This window comes from Odocoileus virginianus, chromosome 25 (genome assembly GCF_023699985.2).
Source record: "Odocoileus virginianus isolate 20LAN1187 ecotype Illinois chromosome 25, Ovbor_1.2, whole genome shotgun sequence".
Lineage (NCBI taxonomy): Eukaryota > Metazoa > Chordata > Mammalia > Artiodactyla > Cervidae > Odocoileus > Odocoileus virginianus.
This window is the reverse complement of record NC_069698.1, coordinates 3,674,088-3,695,239: the sequence shown is the minus strand read 5'-3', so window position 1 is coordinate 3,695,239 and position 21,152 is coordinate 3,674,088. Positions and strand designations below refer to the sequence as shown.

At 43.5% G+C, this 21,152-nt stretch overlaps 2 protein-coding genes across 5 annotated transcripts in view; one reads left to right on the top strand and one right to left on the bottom strand.

Moving 5' to 3' along the window:
* The window catches only part of HHLA2 (HHLA2 member of B7 family), a 45,542-nt gene extending 28,630 nt beyond the window's left edge, over window positions 1-16,912 (top strand). Inside the window, exons 1-8 of one of the 3 annotated variants that reach the window (XM_070454940.1) lie at window positions 4,099-4,162; window positions 4,737-4,826; window positions 6,604-6,939; window positions 7,911-8,183; window positions 11,442-11,756; window positions 13,526-13,648; window positions 15,837-15,895; window positions 16,644-16,912. In XM_070454940.1, coding sequence (XP_070311041.1) covers window positions 4,763-4,826; window positions 6,604-6,939; window positions 7,911-8,183; window positions 11,442-11,756; window positions 13,526-13,648; window positions 15,837-15,895; window positions 16,644-16,673 — 1,200 coding nt within the window. In that variant the 5' untranslated portion in view covers window positions 4,099-4,162; window positions 4,737-4,762 and the 3' untranslated portion in view covers window positions 16,674-16,912. Of the gene's footprint in view, window positions 1-4,098; window positions 4,163-4,736; window positions 4,827-6,603; window positions 6,940-7,910; window positions 8,184-11,441; window positions 11,757-13,493; window positions 13,649-15,836; window positions 15,896-16,643 lie in introns of those variants that run through there. The other 2 variants (XM_070454941.1, XM_070454942.1) reach the window with 2 other exon arrangements.
* Window positions 16,913-19,789: 2,877 nt separating this feature from the next.
* Window positions 19,790-21,152, bottom strand: part of MYH15 (myosin heavy chain 15) — a 121,868-nt gene continuing 120,505 nt past the window's right edge. For both annotated transcript variants that reach the window (XM_070454937.1, XM_070454938.1), the window contains exon 34: window positions 19,790-20,017. In XM_070454937.1, coding sequence (XP_070311038.1) covers window positions 20,010-20,017 — 8 coding nt within the window. In that variant the 3' untranslated portion in view covers window positions 19,790-20,009. The remainder of the gene's footprint in view (window positions 20,018-21,152) is intronic.

Below are 21,152 nucleotides of genomic sequence, written 5' to 3'. Positions count from 1 at the left end.
GGGGCATCAACCCATTTACATTTAAGGTAATTATTGATAGGTATGGTCCCATTGCCATTTGCTTTGTTGTTTTGGGTTCACGTTTATACAACCTTTTTGTGTTTCCTGTCTAGAGAAGATCCTTTAGCATTTGTTGAAGAGCTGGTTTGGTGGTGCTGAATTCTCTCAGCTTTTGCTTGTCTGTAAAGCTTTTGAGTTCTCCTTCATATCTGAATGAGATCCTTGCTGGGTAGAGTAATCTAGGTTGTAGGTTATTCTCTTTCATTACTTTAAGTATGTCCTGCCATTCCCTTCTGGCCTGAAGAGTTTCTTTTGAAAGATCAGCTGTTATCCTTATGGGAATCCCCTTGTGTGTTATTTGTTGTTTCTCCCTTGCTGCTTTTAATATTTGTTCTTTGTGTTTGATCTTTGTTAATTTGACTAATATGTGTCTTGGGGTGTTTTGCCTTGTGTTTATCCTGTTTGGGACTCTCTGGGTTTCTTGGACTTGGGTGGCTATTTCCTTCCCCATTTGGGGGAAGTTTTCAGCTATTATTTCCTCAAGTATCTTCTCATGGCCTTTCTTTTTGTCTTCTTCTTCTGGGACTCCTATGATTTGAATGTTGGGGCATTTCACATTGTCCCAGAGGTCCCTGAGGTTGTCCTCATTTCTTTTGATTCTTTTTTCTTTGTTCCTCTCTGCTTCATTTATTTCCACCATTTTATCTTCTAACTCACTTATCCTATCTTCTGTCTCTGTTATTCTACTCATGGTTCCCTCCAGAGTGTTTTTGATCTCATTTATTGCATTATTCATTTTTAATTGACTCCTTTATTTCTTCTAGGTCCTTGTTAAACTTTTCTTGCATCTTGTCAATCCTTGTTTCCAGGCTATTTATATGTAACTCCATTTTGTTTTCAAGATTTTGGCTCATTTTTATTATCATTATTCTAAATTCTTTTTCAGGTAGATTCCCTATCTCCTCCTCTTTTGTTTGGCTTGGTGGGCATTTTTCATGTTCCTTTACCTGCTGGGTATTTCTCTGCCTTTTCATCTTATTTAGATTGCTGGGTTTGGGGTGGCCTTTTTGTATTCTGGTGGTCTGTGGTTCCTTTTTATTGCGGAGGTTTCTCCCAGTGGGTGGGGCTGGGTGTTTGGCTTGTTGAAGCTTGCTGGTTAGAGAAGCTTGTATTGGTGTTCTGGTGAGTGGAACTGGATTTCTTCTCTCTGGAGTGCAATGGAGTGTCCAGTAGTGAGGTTTGAGATGGGTCTGTGGGTTTGGTGTGAATTTGGGAAGCCTGTATATTGACGCTCAGGGCTATGTTCCTGCGTTGCTGGAGAATTTGCATGGTATGTCTTGCTCTGGAACTTATTGGCTCTTGGGTGGGGGTTGGTTTCAGTGTAGGTATGGAGGCTTTTGGGTGATCTCATTAATTAATGTTCCGTGTAGTCAGGAGTTTTCTGGTGTTCTCAGGTTTTGGGCTTAAGCCTCCTGCCTCTGGATTTCAGTCTTATTCTTTCAGTAGCCTCAAGACTTCTCCATCCATACAGCACTGATAATAAAACCTCTAGGTTAATGGTGAAAAGATTCTCCACAGTGAGGGACACCCAGAGAGGGTCACAGAGTTACATGAAGAGGAGAGGGAGGAGGGAGATAGAGATGAGCAGGAGGAGAAGAAGGGGGATTCAAGAGGAGAGACACAGATCTATGCCGTACTCTGTTCCCTAAGTGTTCTCTGCAGCCCAGACACCCACAGATTCACAGAATTGGGTTGAGAAGAGAAGGGGGAGGGAGGAAATAGAGGTGATCTGAGGGAGAAAAAGGAGAGGCAAAAGGGGGAGAGAGTGATCAAACCAGTAATCACACTCCTGAGTAAAAATGGGTACTGAAGGTTGGATTCTTAAATGTCTGAAATTGATATCAAATACTGAAAAACAAAGATTAAAAATCTAGAGTAGTTAGATTCTTAAAAATACAATATTAAATAAAACAAAAACACAAAAATATTTAAGAAATATATATGGAGTTTGCTTTAAAAATAGGGTCTTTTTTTTTGCCAGGTTATAGTGGGTTATAAAAATGAAAATTAAGGAGTAATAGAGGTGTAATAGAGGACTTAAAAAAGAAAAAGTAAAAAAAGAGAAAAAAAATTTTTTTAATTAAAAAAAAATAAGAGTAGTAAAATTATATCTAGGAATTTCTCTGGCGCTGTTGCGGGCAGTGTGGGTTTGGTTCAGTTTCAGATAGCTCCTAGTTCCAGCTTACACTTGTCGATATCTGCAGGCCCCTTCTGGTGTAGTCGGTGTTACCTACAGGGATTTTAATCTGTTGCACCGGTCCCTTCTGAAGAGATTCCCTTTGTTTATTTGGCTTCTGTTTGCAGGTCTCTTCAGTGTCTCATTTCCACCCTGACACAGGCGGCGGAGGTGGTCTCTTGTTTAGGTTCGCTTGTTCAGTCGTGCTGTGGGGAGGGGGGCGCTGCAGACAAATACCACTGGCCTGTGTGGGGAGGACCCGCAGTGTTCCGGCCACACTGGGTTTGCCCACACTCGCGGCGTGTGCTTTCCCCATCCACAGTGCTCAGGCTCCAGGCTGCTCTACAGGGAGCGGGCCCTGCGTTGCATGGACTTCCCAGGCCTAAGCTGCTCAGATTCAGGTTTTTGGGTCCTCCACAAAAGCACAGACTCGATTGGGCCTGCGTTTTGTGCCGTCCCTGCCTGAGCAGCTCAGGCTGCCAGGAGCTTGACGCGCGCACTCTCCCCGGGTGCAGTGCGCCTTCTCCCCTCCGCGGTCCCAGCCTTGGTTTCTGTGCACCAGGCCGGTGCGCCCTGTGTCTGTTCTTGGAAGCTGCCCTCTAGCTGCGACCCTCCCGGCGGAGGTCGACCATCCAGAATCTCAGGAGGTCTTTGGTTAGAAACTGGAGGCCTGTTTGCCGTTTGGTAGGGGTGCCGTCTCTGAGGCCGAGTTTGCCCCTTTCCCCTCCTCCCTGCCTCCTGCCTCCGGCGGGGATGGGCTGGTCCGCCGCCGGCTAGCTCTTCTCTGGGATCGCTCAGACCCTTTGTTATGAAAACTGGCCGGCAGTGTGTTTGGGCCAGTTAATTTTCTCCCTTTATCTTGCTATCCTACAGTTTAAGTTGCTGTCTCACTAAAGCTCCCTCCGATTGCCCTCAGGGCACTCAGGCCCGGTCCTTGCCCTGAGCAATGCCGCCCGCTCCACTCCGTTCCGCCCTCACTTGCTGGTGGCGGATGCTGGCGTCTGGGGTACTTTTCTGCTGGGAGTTGCTTTTAGGCATGTAATCTGCGGGTTTTATTTATTTTTCCTCCCAGTTACATTGCCCTCTGAGATTTGAAAACTTCCCCCAGGCCCGCCAGTGACAGGGTTTCCTGGTGTTTGGAAACTTCCTTTATCACCACTCCCTTCCCGGGACGGGACTCCGTCCCTAGCTCCTTTGTCTCTCTTTTTATCTTTTATATTTCGTCCTACCCCCTTTTCAAAGACGATGGGCTGCTTTTTGGGCACCTGGTGTCCTCTGCTAGCGATCAGAAGTTGTTTTGTGCAGTTTGCTCAGCGTTCAGTTGTTCTTTCCATGAATTTGTGGGGGAGAAAGTGGTCTCCCCGTCCTATTCCTCCGCCGTCTTAGTTCCCTCCCTTAATTTCTTTCTGATAGCTCACTATTTTTGTATAGAAATGCAACAGACTTCTGAATATTAATTTTATATCAACCTCTAGTAGTTTTCTGGTTGCCTCTTTATGATTTCTATGTATATATCAGGTAATCAGCAAATAGTGACAGTTTTACTTCTTCCTTTCTGATGTCAACTCTATTTCTTTGTCTTGTCTGATTGATGTGGCTAGAATTTCCAATAGTATCTTGAATAAAAGTGGCCAGAGTGGGCATCATGATCTTAAAGGAAAGGCTTCCAGCTTTTCACCACTGAGTATGATTTTAACTGTGAGTTTGCCATCTATGTACTTTATTATGTTGTGGTTATTCCCTTTATGCCCACTTTCTGGAGAGTTTTTATCATAAATGGATTCTGAATTTTGTCAAAAGCTGTTTCTGCATTTATTGAGATGATCATACAGTTTTTATTCTTCAAATATCCAGAGAACCACCATTTAATGTATACTAAATCTTTATTCATTCAACAGCCATTTTTCAGAATCTGTTATATAGCAGGTACTGCCTTAGATGTGAAACCTCTTCTTCAGAGTTAACATCCTGCTATACATTCAGTGATATGTCCTGTTGACCTTCTACATGCAGAAATGTGTGTGCTTTTAAAAGGGGTCTATGCTACTTAGGAAAAGGCTCTGATGCTGGGAGGGATTGGGGGCAGGAGGAGAAGGGGACGACAGAGGATGAGATGGCTGGATGGCATCACTGACTTGATGGGCATGAGTTTGAGCAAATTCCTGGAGTTTGTGATGGACAGGGAGGCCTGGCGTGCTGCGATTCATGGGGTCGCAAAGAGTCAGACACGACTGAGCGACTGAACTGAACTGATGCTACTTAAAAGTTGCCTTGTAATCTGATTTTCCTCCTAAAACATTAAGAGCTTCTTTCCATACCACTGAACTGTCTTTTACAGTATTTAATTTTAAAGGTTTAATGGTTGTAGGAGAATTATTTGTGTGAATGCACCAGAGTTAATTTAATGATTCTCCTATAGGCAGAGACATTAATTCTTTCTTTTCCCATTCCTGTCTGCACTTAAAGTCTGTAACTTGCATGTTTTGCTTCTCTTTGATAGCGTCAGTGATATGATCTCCAGAAGAGATGAAGGCAGAGGCAGTGCTGTGTTCCTTCCTCACTCTTGTACCAGCTCTGTGTGGGTCTCAAGGTAAGTGCCTTCACACTGTACCCAGGCGTCCGTTATTTGTATCATTAGACAGGAACCTGAGCCACAGTTCAAGGGGGCTGTCTCTTCTGTAGCCATGACATTGTCAGCTTTTCTAAAAGATCAGTTAATAATAAATAGGAGGCAGACGGAAGTCTGCATGAAGGCTAAAAATCGTGTTTTCTTCTGTCTACTCTGATTAAGGCTCTTTCTAATCTGTTATCTGCTACCAGATATAAAATCACTATAAAGGAAAATTTGATTGGTTGGTTGATTTTTTTTTTTCAAGTGTTAGCTTGGTACTTGATGCGACAAAAGGTGCTATCAGCTTTGCTAGGTCCTGTGACAGGCATTTTTAATTACCCAATAAAATATTAGAGATGTTCAGTAGAACAATTAGGGAAGTCAACAAAACGACTCCTTTTCTTTCCCACCTTTCCACATCTCTCAGCTTAATGCCACATTCCTCTAGCCTTTGGATAGACTGTTTCTCTGAGGCCAAGTGGGACATGGCAGAATGGAAAGAGCCTCAGAGGAGGCGGCCAAGGAAAAAGACTTTGTGGCCTGGCCACATAAACACCCAGTTCTCCCATCTCAGGCAGCTTTGGCCAAGTTCAGTGGAGTTTACTTCATTATAAGTAAAACAATGTCCTTTCCAGTGCAAATATCACAAAATTCATAGATAGGGCACCTGATCTACTTTTCTTTTTGTTCAGAAAAACTGGATACTAGCTGCAGTGATTATGAGATAATAAGTATATTTTCTTTGCAAAAATCTGATTGTGATGAGTCCATTTCCTTTTTAAAGATCACCTTCTGAGGTTGACTACATATGGGCTTCCCTGGTAAAGAATCTGCCTGCAGTGCAGGAGACCCAGGTTCGATCCCTGGGTTGGGAAGATCCCCTGGAGAAGGGAATGGTTACCCATCCAGTATTCTTGCCTGGAGAAATCCATGGACAGAGGATCCTGGCAGGCTACACAGTCCATGGGGTTGCAGAGTCAGACATGACTGAGTGACTTAACACTTTCACTTTACTTCAAACACATATGTAAACTTATATGTATTGGGAGGGTTGGTCTTCTACATTTATATCTAGAATAATATTTCTTAACTATATTTGAACCGACTCATAGGACACCCTGTGAGTTGTCCTAAAGCCAAAATAAGCGAGTCAGTTCCTGTCCCCTTTTAGAGTCCCATGTGCGCCGTTTCCTGAAACTCATGTCTGCGTGTTCCCAACAGACCCCGGAATGCAGCTCTGTCTTCTACATGTTCCAGACATTTCTTGACCCAGCCAAGTTAAGGGTTTTCTATTCTGTAAGAGTCTGCTGGCTCTAGAAGCTTAATAAACTATTTAATAATCTGTTATTGTATAGTAAGTATTAAGGGTATATGTTTAGGGATAAAAATCAACAGGAATCTTTAATTTATATAATATAATTTCCAGTAACTGTGTAGGCCAAGACCAGAGGAGAAATGAGACTATTGATCAAGCATCAAGCAAGGTTTCTATGCTTTACGCTGTTGTCAATTCTAATAGTTACACTGAATCCAACAGATACTGGATTAAAATTGCAGACACCCAAATACAGAGCTTCCTGGCTTGTTTCTGATACTTAGGACTAGCAAAGGTTCTTGATAGATAGATAGATGATAGTTGTTAATGATCAGGCTGCTGACCTAGGAGAGTTCTAGGTAGCCCTGACATAACCCTTGATAAGCACCCATCACTAATTCACTTCATAACTGCTCTTGTTTTTATATGCATCCTTTTTAGCTTCCTTCAGCCGTGTTAGTATGAATGAGCAAATCGTCACTGGAAGACTACGTGAAGACGTAATTCTCCCTTGCTCATTTGAGAGTGGGCCTGATGTTGTAATTCACTGGAAGAATCAAGATACCAACATTTACTCATACTGCAAAGACTGCGACCAGTTGGAAATGCAAGATCCCAGATATGTAAACAGGCTATCCCTCTTCCCTGGTGAGATTTACAATGGGAATGCCTCCCTGTGTTTCAGAAGATTAACCATTTATGATGAAGGAATTTACATATGCCATGTGGGAACATCCCTTGGAACAATCACAAAGAAAGTAGTACTACAAGTGGTAGGTAAGTGTACAGGTAAGCTTTAACAAAACATGACAATGGTATCATTACATGTTGCCTGGAATGCCTTCTTGTTAATTTAATAAGCTGTGGACTTCCTTCTAAGACAATGTATACAAACTACCTCATTATTTTTAATGCATAGTATTTTAGAGTATAGAATTGATACACCCATTATTCCATTAATAGGCATTCAGGTATTCATAGTGTTTTACATTACAAAAAAATGTTGTGATGAACATCCTTATATTTAATACCAGGAAATGGTCTGAAACAAAAGGGTCAGAAGTAAAATTTTAATGTCACGTATAGCAGGAGCATAAGAGTATCCATTTCCCCTTAAGTCTTATATCAGCACCTAATATTACCAGTTTTAAGAAATTCTGCCAATGACAGCTTAAAAATATTGAGTTATTGATTTCAATTACATTTCCTATTTTCTAAATTAACTTTGATATTCTCTGCCTCCCCCTATCTTGCTTTGCTTTGCTTATCTAATCGTTCCTTTGCTGGGGGGAGGGGTGCTTTCTAATCGGCTTTCTTCTCTCTCTCCGTTCTATGAGCTGCTGCAAACCTGGACCCAGAAATCTCAGAATTACAGGCAAATGAAGAACCAGAAAGCCTCAGAGTCAGTACCCGAGGAGTACAGACTGCTGCATGAGCTCCACTTTACCAACCTCTGACTCACATTTGGATGCTCACTGAGGCCTTTTTCTCCTAGAATTCTTTCTAGAGAGTTGAGCTTGCTAGTTGCTGTGTATCCACTCATACTCTTTTTTTTTTCTTGTCAGTCACCAGACTGTATCCTAAGATCCTACACAGTTTTTGTTGTTTTCCCTTTCAGAAACTGCCAAGTTTTACTCCCAAAGCTTGGCTTTTCAGTTCATAGGTATTAAAATAATAAGTGTCCTGCACAGGTGGCCTAAAAAGAAGCTAATGAGAGGTCCTCACATGCCCTTCTTTCTCCCTCATAGATTTTGTCACTCCTGTGATGGAGTATGAAAAGAAAACCACCAACAGCTTCTTAATATGCACTGTGTTCAGTGTTTTTCCTTATCCAAATATCGAATGGAAAGTAGATAATAATACAACTGTCTCTGACAAAAGAGAAAGGAAAGAAGATGATCCTTCCGGTCCTTTTCATGTAAACAGCAGAGTAAATATTACAGGATCAAATTCATCTTATCAGTGTGCAATTGAAAATCCACTGCTGAAGCAAACATGGACAGGGAGATGGACAGTGAGAGGTAGGCTTTCTGTGTGAACGTGCTTTGGAGGTGGGGCGGGAATGGGGATTGATTTACAAATAAAGAAAGGAATACAAAAGAGAAGGAAATGCATTTGCAGCAGTCAGAAGACCAGTCTGGAGCCCCAGGTCTAATATTAATGGCTCTGTTACCTCAAGCAATCATTTTTCACTTGTGAGTGTTGGTTCCTTGTTGGCAAAAATGGAAGTAATCCTTACCTTGCAAGGTGTTTCCGAGTTAAAGGAAAACATTTGTGAAATGGAAAGTAGCAAATAATTTGTGTGTATTACTGTATTTCTCTATGGTTCTTCTACACAGAATTTTCTACCTGCATTGCCCTTTAAAAGATCAGAGGAGAAGGAAAGGATGCTTGTCTCCTAGCAGGTCACAACCTCTGATTCTTGCCAGTTTTTCAACCAACAAAAATTAGTATTGCTTCTGTTTAGTCTCCTTAAGTAGCATTAGCCCATTAATCTTTATCAACACTTCTACTCCTTCCTCTCATTTATTTGAACAAACCCAAACTCTGACCAATCTATCTATAGCATACTGTTTAAGAAGAGTTTAAAGAGAAGAAAAATTAATTTGACATCATTTATCTATTACTGAGGAAAATTATTTTATAGTTCACTAGAAGCAAAGCAAAATTTTTCTATAAATCTCTTTGCATTCCAGTCCCCTATAATGAAAAGGACATCTTTTTTGGGTGTTAGTTCTAAAAGGTCTTGTAGGTCTTCATAAAACCATTCAACTTCAACTTCTTCAGGATTACTGTTCGAGACATAGACTTGGATTACCGTGATATTAAATGGTTTGCCTTGGAAACCAACAGAGATCATTCTGTCATTTTTGAGATTGCATCCAAGTACTGCATTTCGGACTCTTGTTGACCATGATGGCTACTCCATTTCTTCTAAGGGATTCCTGCCCACAGTAGTAGATATAATGGCCATCTGAGTTAAAATCACCCATTCCAGTCCATCTTAGTTTGCTGATTCCTAAAATGTCGACGTTCACTCTTGCCATCTCCTGTTTGACCACTTCCAATTTGCCTTGATTCACGGACCTAACACTCCAGGTTCCTATGCAATGTTGCTCTTTACAGCATCGGACCTTGCTTCCATCACCAGTGGTGGTGGTTTTGCTTTGGCTTCATCCCTTCATTCTTTGTGGAGTTATTTCTCCACTGATCAGTAGCATATTGGGCACCTAGCGACCTGGGGAGTTCCTCTTTCAGTGTCTAATCTTTTTGCCTTTTCATACTGTTAATGGGGTTCTCAAGGCGAGAATACTGAAGTGATTTGCCATTCCCTTCTCCAGTGGGCCACATTCTGTCCGAACTCTCCACCATGACCCGTCCATCTTGGGTGGCCCTACATGACATGGCTCATATTCCACTGAGTTAGACAAGGCTGTGGTCCATGTAATTAGATTGGTTAGTTTTCTGTGCTTGCGTTTTTCAGTCTCTCTGCTTCTGATGGAGAAGGATAAGAGGCTTATGGAAGCTTCCTGATGGGAGAGACTGACTGAGGGGGAAACTGGGTTTTGTTCTGATGGGTGGGGCCATGCTCAGTAAATCTTTAATTCAATTTTTTGTTCATGGATGGAGCTGTGTTCCCTCCCTGCTATTTACCTGGGGCCAAAAGATGCACAAGGGTTCCCTTTTCTCCACATCTAACCCAAACTTGTTGTTTGTTTGTTTTTTGATAATAGTGATTCTGACAGGTGTGGGGTGATAGCTCGTTGTAGTTGCATTGATTTTCATTTCCCTGATGATTAGTGATGTTGAACTTTTCATGTGCCTACTGGTCATATGTATATCTTATTTGGGAAAATTATTCATTATCCTTATATGATGTCAATAGTATGGGCATCTAATGTTCACTGTTCATCAGCCAAGTAGCAATGGAAACGTGGGAAAGGGTTGAAAATATTAAATTGCAACTATTTTATATGGAGAATCATAATTCCTCTTGTTTATTCAGAATTGAGTATCCTGAAGTTCCAATGGTTCCTTAGGCTTAGTGCTATTTTGTCTTGTTGAGGATCTGTTATGTGCCAAAGTTTGTCACTCAACCTGTGAACCTCAGAACTAGATGTATACTAGATGCTGTGGACTCTTACTCACTTATGGATCCACAGCATCTAGTACAAACGTGTAAAATTAAAACTAAACCAGGAAAGTAGCATACAAAGAGAGTGATTAAATCTGTTTGTGACAGTTGGGTATGGATCAGGTTGTTTCAGAATATATGCTTAAGGAGTTGCATACAGACCGAATTTTAAAGGAGTAGTAGGAAATTTCAGGAGAACATAGGCATTCCAGGTAAAAAACATACTATATGCAAAAGCAGAGACAGGGGTAAGTATTGCCTGAATTTGTGGAAGTATAAGTGGTTGGGAGTGAAACTGAAGTATGAAGCTTTAAGCCTAGAGAGGAAGGCAAAAACCAAGATCAAATGCCTTCATCTTGCTAAGGAGCTTGGGCTGGCCTGGAGGTAGTACAGAGCCAAAGAAGGCTATGAAGCATCGGAGAGACTGGAAGTTCTATTTTTGATGGCTTCTCTGGTATCCCTCATTCACAGGTGGATTGTTGTGTTTTAGATCGCTTGCTTTGGCACCACTCTCGCAGGTGGAATGCAGAGTAGGTGAGTCGAAAACCAGGCAGGATAATTCACGGCGGTCCATAGCAGTCAGCTGGCAGGACAGGAAGGACAACGTGGTGCGAACTCTGGAGGGGAAGCCGGGAATACCCTTCAGACTCCCTGCTCTAAAAGATCAGTCCAGTGGGGAATTCCTGCACAGGGTTAGAAATACACTCATGTGCTAGAAAAAAGACTTTGTCCAGAAAGAGAGATGACGACGTGGTTGAGACCGTGGAAGCAGCAGAGACTACCGGTAGTACTTGGTGACGAGGAGGCAGCCTGGGTAACGCCAGCATTCGAGAGCTCAGCAGAAGATTGCGGAGTTAAACGTGCCCGTGACTGGTAGCGGCCCTCGAGTGATCACGCTCAGGCTGTAGGAGTTGAAGACCAGGTGTGTCATCTCCCTGGCTGGCCCATGCTTGGGCCTCCTTGAAGCCTAAACGTAACCTTGGTGGGTGACTTTAAAATAGTGGTGTAAAGCTTTTAAGAAACTCCACAGCACAGATATCTCACTGCTTTCCCAAAAGTGTTTTCAAAGATATTTCTAAGTATAACTTAGAAAATTCATTTGAAAAATTTTTCATTTATCTTTACTTTTCTATCCTGTTGTTAGATGTTCTTCATGAAATGGAAAGTGAAAACGTTTTACTCTCATGTAAACCTGAAAACAATTTTTCCCCACCAAATCAAGACTTCACAGTCACTTGGTCCAGAGTGGAAAATCGGAGTTCCTTGCTCCTGGCTTGCTTTAAGAACTCCTCACAAGGAACACTTATCAGTCAACCTCAGATTTCATGGAAAGAGCTGATAAACTCACGTGACTTCTCTTTAACTCTGAAGGATCTTCGTCTTTCAGACAGTGGGGAGTATTTGTGCAATATTACATCAAACGAAAGTACCTTACTCACCATGCAAACACTGCATGTAGGTAAGTTACAAGTAGGGTTGGACAATGGGTTTCAGGTACAGCAGCAGACATTGTGAACATCAAATAGGAAATTAGGTTGGCATTTCAAGAATACCTTTGAATAAAAAAATTTCTGAAAATACTGTTTACAGGGATACTTCCAGTTAAAATGGTAGACAATTTCCTTCCTTCAACCACACGAAAGCCTTGCACTGAGAAATAAAAGGAAAGTACTCCCAGAAGATTTCCCTTTTACGGTTTCAGAGCTTCAGAAATGAAGGTGGAACCTCTATGTTTTGTTACTCTGTGGGCTGAGCATCTTCAATTCCTGCTTCCCATTGTGCTGATATGTGCCTTAGGGTCTGGGTTTGGGGAGAGAAGGCTGTGCAGGCGTGGTGAGAGGTTAGAACTGAAGCTTTTGCTGCAGGCTATTGAAGCATGGTCTGTAATCCTGGTGGAAACAGTCATCAGAGGACATTTGCAACATCAAGATTGTGCCTGATTGGGCTCCTTTCTTACCTCCAGTGGTAGCTAATTGCCACAACCCATTGTTTAAACTATTTCTAGTTCAGTATCCGTAGAGTCAAGGAACGCGTACTCAGAAGCTGACTGTCTGGGGGGCTGATCACCCTGTGCTTCAGCAGCGGACATCATGGGAGGCCATGGCACCTCTCTATTTATCAAAATGAGCCAGTGGAACATGCGTTTTATAAATGTTCTTGGCGCTCTAGTTTTGAATGTTACGCCCTTTAATGCAAATTATAACAATTCTAGTTCCAGTCAAGAGGCTGAAAAGAGTTCAGGCTCCTCCAGTAATTTCTGAGGAACGCCAAGCACCATTCGTGATCTTGGCTGTCTGTCGCTTTTTACTCAAGATCACGGCTCCTACTCAGCTCCTCTCTTCATCTCTGCACCTCTTATCTCTTCCTCTAGGCTCCTGCCTTTTCCAAGCCAAGGGTATACTGTGCCCTACCTTCATCCCCCAAGGAAGACCCTGGGCTGCGGTTAGTTTGTAGTCATAATTATTCCTTTGTGAAAGGGCATGGCAGCCCTTCTAGTATTCTCGCTTGGAGAACCCCTTGGACAGAGGAGCCTAGCAGGCTATAGTCCATGGGCTCACAAAAGAGTCAGACACTAACTGATCTGACGATTGAGCGCACACACACAAAAGTATGTTAATTCTCTTATTACAATATAAAACAAAGGCTTAAAGTGCATAAAAAACTCATTGCCACTCAAGTTTCCAGACTTTTTCCTCTCTTGACTCCCATCCCCACTATGCCCCATATTGTTTAATATCAGCTTTGACAGGTTCCCCCAACAGATATATTAGATGTGGTGATGTGCTGAGTTATTCAGTCATGTCCAGCTCTTTGCGACCCCATGGACTGTAGCCCGCCAGGCTCCTCTGTCCGTGGGATTCTCCAGGCAAGAATACTGGAGTGGGTTGCCATGCCCTCCTCCAAGGGATCTTCTTGACCCAAGGATTGAACATGCATCTTTTATGTCTCCTGCCTTGGCAGAAGAATTCTTTACTACTTGCACCACCTGGGAACTGGGAAGTATTATTTATGCTCATGAAAAACACTGATCCAGACAGGGCTGTTGTTTGTATCTTTAATGGGTCTTTTCATTAGGAAAAGTCTATTCACTAATATGATATCTGCTTCCCATGCAAAATGCAGAAATAGCTACTTTGAATAAACATACTCACCCAGCTATGCATTTTCTTTTGTTGTCTGGTAACTTTTCTTCCAGCTCATAGACGTTCTGTTTGTCTTATTTCAAAGCAAGCCAAAGAGGAACTGCTGGGATGATTGTCCCAGTTTTGGTGGCCGTGGTATTGGCAGTTTTGTTACTGTCAGTGGGCACTCAAGCTGTTAGATCAAGAAGATGCATCGGTTCCCACAGAGGTACCATCTCATGGAGGCTTTGGTCCCATGCTTGGGGGGTCAGGTGGCAGTGTATCCAAGATGACTAGCAAGTCCATGGAACTCTCCAGGCCAGAATACTGCAGTGGGCAGCCGCTCCTGTCTCCAGGAGGTCTTCCCAACCCAGAGACTGAACCCAGATCTCCCACACTGCAGGCAGATTCTTTACCAGCTGAGCCATCAGAGAAGCCCTTATTAATAGTTGCTACTGCTCAAAACAGCATTGTCCTTGATGGGCCATTTTATTTTAATCCGTGCGAAGTTTTAAAAAAAAAAAAAAAACTTTTTCTAAATTTTCTGCTAGAAAAGTGTTACTTAGAGTAATTTAATTACTTATAGTAATTCAACATGATACTAAGATTCCACAGTCAATCACAGGACTTCTTAAAAGACTTTGCTTTTATCAACAAATTTAGATCTGTGAAAAACTTAGATTTACTTATTTCCACATTTTACAGGTCAGGAAATTAGAATCAAAAAAGTTAACGCAAATGCTAAATAGGCATCTGAAACAGACTTACAGGCACCACCTTAGATGACCCAGCTAACTAGTGGCAGAGGTAGATCTCGGCCCCATGAAGCTCTGCTGATTTCATCATCTCTCTAAGAAAGCTCTGAGTGTCCTGGGAGGCTGAGACAGATTGAGCGTCACTTCTTCTGATTGATATTAGCCTATTGCGCCTGCTGAAGTCAGGGTCGTTTGGTCACTGTGGACGCCATTATAGAAGGTTACTCTCAGGGGGGCAGTGAGTGGGGTCTCAGCGGTTGCAGGCCTGTGACTGTCCGTATGAACAAGCAGGCCGGTGCCCGTGATACTTCCGTCCTGCAGCTGCCAGAGGCAGGGAGAAGTGGGAGGTTTCAGGTAGTCTAGTTTGTCTTCCGCGTGCAAACCCTGATATCACGGTACTTGAGGTTAGGTTCACGTTCTAGCAGAGAACGCGTAGGAATGATGCTTTAGTCTCTGTAGGGGAAGGGTGCACCAGTGCACTTCCAACACAGAGCACCCGGCAGACTCAACACTGGAGAAGGGGAGCAGAGAGGAGACTGCGCCCCTCGGAGCTTGGCCGGAAGCCCGCAATCTAAAGGGGCGAGGAGGAGCAGTGCCCAGAACCTGGAAGGAGAGAGTCAGGGGCCAGCTGTGTGGCGAGGAAGGCGGCCTTCACACAGAGCACACGGCCAGACGCAGGAGGAGCTGGGAGAACTGGAAGGAGAGAGTCAGGGGCCAGCTGTGTGGTGAGGAAGGCGGCCTTCACACAGAGCACACGGCCAGACGCAGAAGGAGCTGGGAGAACTGGAAGGAGAGAGTCAGGGGCCAGCTGTGTGGCGAGGAAGGCGGCCTTCACACAGAGCACACAGCCAGACGCAGAAGGAGCTGGGAGAAGGAACACCTGATTTTGCCCCTCCTGCCCTCTGATCTCCACACCAGATGAAAGCGGAGGGAAGAGAAGCCGTGCAGGTAGAACCCATCCGGGTCAGCATCCCATGGCAGAGCGCAGGACGGATTCCAGTTCTGGAGGAGCAGTCAGATGTCAGCAAAAACCACATTAGGGTGTTGGCCACTTAGAAAAATAAGCAGAGTGTTCTGTAGCTTGTGGTCTGAAGCCTTCCGTGGGAAGTGACGTTATGGCCCCTTTCCTGTCCATCACCACCGTGGCTCTTCCCCATGGTTTATAGTCAGTGGGCATCAGGCCAACCATCTTAGAGAGCCAGGAGCTGCTGGCTTGCTTAACTGCCTTTCTCCCTGCGTTGGAGCACCTGAATTTACTGCTGTGTGTTTCTGATGAAGTATTTCTACATTAAGGACATTTTTGATGCTGTTTGTTGGAAAAAGATACCAAGAGGGGAGTAACTAGTGTGATGCTAATAACATAATCACACTGAGGCGGGGCATCCCTGGGGACTCAGATGGTAAAGAATCTGCCTGCAATCGAGGAGACCTGGGTTCGATCCCTGGGTCGGGAAGATCCCCTGGAGAAGGGAATGGCAACCCACTCCAGTGTTCTTGCCTGAGGAATTCCATGGACAGAGGAGCCTGGCGGGCTACAGCCCATGGGGTCACAAAGAGGTGGACACGACTGAGCCACTATTTGTTGTTACTGAGGTGGGAATAAGGGAGAATTGGGGTGTTGGCAAAGAGATGTCTTTTTAAGTTCTGGTTTTTTTCCTGTAGAAAGGCATCCACCTGCTAATCCGAACTCTAGCAGTGCCGGTACTTCAGAAGAAAACGTGGTAAGGCATTTCCTTTATCAAACTATTTATAAGAATGCTATGGTAAAAAGCTAGCTGAACTTTTGACTGATTCACACATTATCTTGTAGGACTTTTACAGAGAAAAAAGATAGGAGGGATTGCAGGATAATAGAACAGGAAAAAAATACACTTAAGCTTCCACTGTCTATGATTAAACAGGCTCTAGTGGTGTAAATAAGTGCTTGCTCTTCTCATTTCCAACTGTTACTTGCAAAGATCTCAAATGGCACCGTGCACCAACGTACCTACTCTTCTGATGAAACAGGGCCTTGCACAGAAGTGGAAGGAAATACAGATAAAGTAGAGAAAAGCAGACTACAGTTTCTGCCCAGACTCAGACTACTGACCTTCTACACTTTTCCAGACACTTCTAGGTTCCTTCAGAACTGATAATTCACTTATAAATTATAGCTTGCTTGTATACTTTTTTGCTGCACACCTTTTATTATTTATGACTTCCATTCATCATGATACATAACAGCAAAGAGTGGGATAAACTTGTTTTTCTACTTGTTAAAATCTCAGGAACATCTAACAGGGAAATTAAAATTGATAAGATCCAGCTTCATAACTACCTATAACTGTCTCATGGATCTCTGATTACAGATGCAAACAGTAGCTTAAAGTTCCCCCCCTCCAAAAAACCAAAACACCACCACCATTAATATTAAAATGGTTATTCTGACATAAACAACAACTATTTTGAGTCCATGTTTCTTGGTTCTAGCCTCTTTCAGAACATCCACCCAATACATGAAGTGAAGACAGAAGTTCACAACACAACACAGCCCTCCGTGATGTCCTATGAGCCCACCTCCCCTTTCTTCACTGTGATTCCAGCAGTGGCTTGTCGCGACCTGACAATTCTACCATTGCAAAAACCGGTGACACTGGAGAGAGAAGAGTCACATTCTCGCTTCAGAGACTAAGAGTCGTTCTTGGGGCCCCCACCTGCATCAAGATTATAAATGCCTGGATACCAGGGATTCCAATTCAGCTTGGGTTAAAGAACTCTCTCATTTATTTACATTCCTGCTGCAACCAGCCCAGGAGGTCACAGTGAAGTTTCCGCCAAGAACTCAGAAGAAACAAATCACCAAGAGATGATTCAAAATCTGATCAACTAATGATGGGTGAGTGGTAGAAGCAAAAATCATCTTAGTGAAAAGGTAAAAAACCAGGGCAAAGAAAACAAAGCAATTGATATGCTAAAGCATTGTACTCTAGTTTTATATGAACAGTTAATATCAGCCTAATCTACTAGATTTAGTATGGTGAATCTTAGGGACCCCAAAGAGTAAGAATGTCAGTGTCTCTAAGACAATCCAAGGTGCAAAAGGCCCTATCAACGCAAGAATTGACAACCCTGGGGTTGGGTTGTACTATCCAACACCAGGGTTTCATAGCTGAGTGACCCCGGTTATTAAGATAATTTAATTTAATCTTTGGCTCAGTTGTCATATTATTAATCAGATTTCTAATAAACTTAAATTTTCATATACATATTTATGCAAGGACAGAATGAATACCTCAGTTGATTGGATGATCTGTTCTCCTTAATTTTATTATCAATGTGTAAAAAAGGAAGCCTAACTAGGACTTTTATGACAATCAAATTTTCTTCCCTGCTGGCTCAGCTGGTAAAGAATCTGCCTGCAATGCGGGAGACCTGGGTTTGATCCCTGGGTTGGGAAGATCCCCTGGAGAAGGGAAAGGCTACCCACTCCAGTGTTCTGGCCTGGAGAATTCCATGGACTGTATAGTCCGCGGGGTCACAAACAGTCAGACAGGACTGAGCTACTTTCACTTTGGGCTTCCTGGAGGCTCAGAGGTTTAAGCGTCTGTCTGCAATGCAGGAGACCTGGGTTCAATCCCTGGGTCAGGAAGATCCCCTGGAGAAAGAAATGGCAACCCACTCCAGTGCTCCTGCCTGGAGAATCCCCATGGACGGAGGAGCCTGGCGGGCTACAGTCCATGGGGTCCCAAAGAGTCGGACATGACTGAGCGACTTCACTTTCACTTTATGGGAGAAAACCAACCCCGATTGTGTATTAATGCCGCCTGGTCCAGTGTTCTTTATCAGCTGGACTTATTTCACAGTCTCCTATTTTGCAGAGTTTTGTTGACCTCACATATTTGCTACACTGTCGTGACCAGTGTTCATCACAAACTGTAGAGTACTAAGGATATAAAGAAAATCCTTAGAAAAGGACTTAGGGCACTCAGTGAGGAGAACATGCTCAGCACAGTTCTAATCTTACCGTGATGAGGGTGACCAATTTAAAGACCAAAGCCAACACATGGAGGATGGCAGATAAGAAGGACCCTAGGTCTTTCAACACTGCTGAGCTTAATCTTAGAGTCAGGTTGGATTGCAGAGGCAGACTGCTGAGAAGGAGAGAACAAGGATTTGTGAGAGACATTCAGCATTGTCCAACCACGGGCAGTGGTGAAGACGTCTGCGCCAGGTGGCCCCTCCACATCCAGTGCTGTCCCTGAGGTCGCTGTTGGTCAGATGTGCCAGCATCAGGAAGGAGAGCTGGACACGGAGTGAGGATGAACTGGAATGTATAAGAACAAACTGGATCCCACTCTGTCTCTTGGGGCCTCTAGACTCTATGCTGGGAGTGACCTGTAAGACAGGCCAGCGCCTGCTGCCGTGGAGCCACAGGCCTGCCTGGTGAGGGCTCTGGCAGGAGCTGGGGCCCGTCCCAGCGAGCTCACCCTTTCAGCCTTGAGAAGTATCTGCCAGCTATCGCTGTGCCTGGGACCATACCCTGAGTTTATGAGCATAAAAACAAAGCCGCTGCTCCCTCACTTCTGCCTCTCGAATCGGGTGCATTTTTCTTTTGTGACCAACTGTAATCCAGAACCACACAGAGAAGGGAATCCTAGGAAGCGTACCCCCAGCTCAGCCACGTTGGTACGACACAGACAGCGTACCAGTTATCACTGACCTGAGCATCTCATGCGGGACGGTGCTTCACTGCCGCGCCAGCGTGGGGCCCACACGGGTGTCAGCAGGGTTTTCCCGACAGAAAGTGCCGAGCCATGACTACAGGTAAATGGCTGTAGAACACGGAGACGAGCCTGCTGTCCCCCACCATCAGTGGCTAAAAACAGACCCATGGATGTAACTCCCAGGGACCAAAACATAGCTCATGTCTTCTAGGAGTATTACTCATTAAGATGCAATATGGACAAAGTATTTTTTAACATCAAAATTTAAAAGATTCTTGTAATCTGATCTTTCATGGGAAATGTTTACTTGCATCTGAGGATCAAAAAATTCCCCACTACACTTGAAAGCAACAATATTCCCTTTTTATTATCATCTTTCCTGATCACCTTTTTTAAAAAATTTTATTTTATTTATTTATTTTTTAATTAATTATTTATTTTTCCACTTATTTTTATTAGTTGGAGGCTAATTACTTTACAACATTGCAGTGGTTTTTGTCATACATTGACATGAATCAGCCATGGATTTACATGTATTCCCCATCCCAGTCCCCCCTCCCACCTCCCTGTCCACCCCATCCCTCTGGGTCTTCCCAGTGCACCAGGCCCGAGCACTTGTCTCATGCATCCAACCTGGGCTGGTGATCTGTTTCACCCTAGATATACATGTTTCGATGCTGTTCTCTTTTATTATCATCTTTCCTGATCACCTTTTTTAAACTACTTTTGATGCAGCATATTTTTAAAAGTGTTTCCCAAATGAGTGGATATATCAAAACAGAGACTTTTAAATACAAGAACAAACTAGTGGTTACCAGTAGGGAGAAGGGGTACCGGGGAGGGAAAGAGGATTAGAAGGTGCAAACCACCAGGTACAAATAAATAAGACACAAGAATGCAATGTGCACCACAGAGAATATAACCAGTATTTTATGGTCATTTTAACTGGAGTATAATCTACAAATATGGAAGCACTATGTTATCACACTTGAAGCTAATATACCATTGTAAAGCAACTATACATCAATCTAAAGGTGTATATTTCAAATGTGGCTTCAGTTTCTGGTCAGAAAATAGTACCTCCTTGTACTTCTCCAGCCTCTGTCCTTTATAAACGAGGACTGATCATTCTTCATGGACCTGAAAAATAGAAGATCAGCATGTTCTGTGAGATTCCTGTGACTTTCATCAGCGGGACATCCACGCCGAACGAAGCCCAGTGCTCTCCTGTCATAAGCAGGCCTTAGCCAACTCTTCATTAGCTTCAAAGGGAGGAAGGGAATTGAGGCAATTATCTGCATGAGAGAAAGCAGACCCCAGTAATTCACCGCAAGGGCATGCTTGGTCACTCAATTTTCTGCCCGCCTTGCACTGCCAGTAAAGGCAGCACCCTCTGGAGACGACCCCAGAACAGCAAGATGACATGCATCACCAATCCACTCCCCAGACCTGACACACGATTCTATCAGAAAACCTTTTCCTTTGGTTTATGACAGGAGAGAGATGTTCAGGCTCTCCTCCTGTGAATGGAAAACAATTAGTCATTGCATTGCCAAGGACGATTTTCCTATTCATCTCTGGCCTCTCAGAAGCAATTTCTGCTTCACTCATTTTATTCTTTGTTGGAAATAACTGTGACAAAGTCGAAAGCATTACATCTGTTTCCGAGGCCCTCCGACCTCGTGCAGCTGCGTGCGATTGCAGCAGGTGCAGGGCATTTCCCTAAACAAACCATCACAGGGGCTGCTGGGCCGCTTCTGCACAGGAGACCCCGATCCCAGGCCGGAGCACTGCAGACTGAGGCCAGAGTTCAGACCACTCGGCCTTCTCCCCGAGACTATCTGCTCATCAATAAGAAATTTCTAGAGCCTGTCAAAGTCTCAAATTTTTCATATTTGAATCCAAATATATTCAAAACGACCAACTTTTAGTCCCTTCTTCAAAAGAGATCCTTTGACCTCCCGTAAGGTAGTGTTTACTATTTGTTACCCTCTCTCCTCTTTTTTTGGAAGTTTACTAGTAATTCGTTTTAAAAACTGAAATGGTGGTGCCTGTGCTAAGGGCTCTGTAGGCATTCTATAGAGTGTATACAACCTCCTTGAATTTGATTCTCCTAAAGCCAGATCTCATTGAACAACCATTTCTGCTAACAGTGAGGAAGCTGAGCTCGCTGCCGTAGTATGACTGTTTTTGTCCCCCTGCAAAATTCACATGTTGAATTCCTAACCCGAACAGTGATGGTTTTAGGAGCCAGGGCCTTTGTGAAGGAATTAGG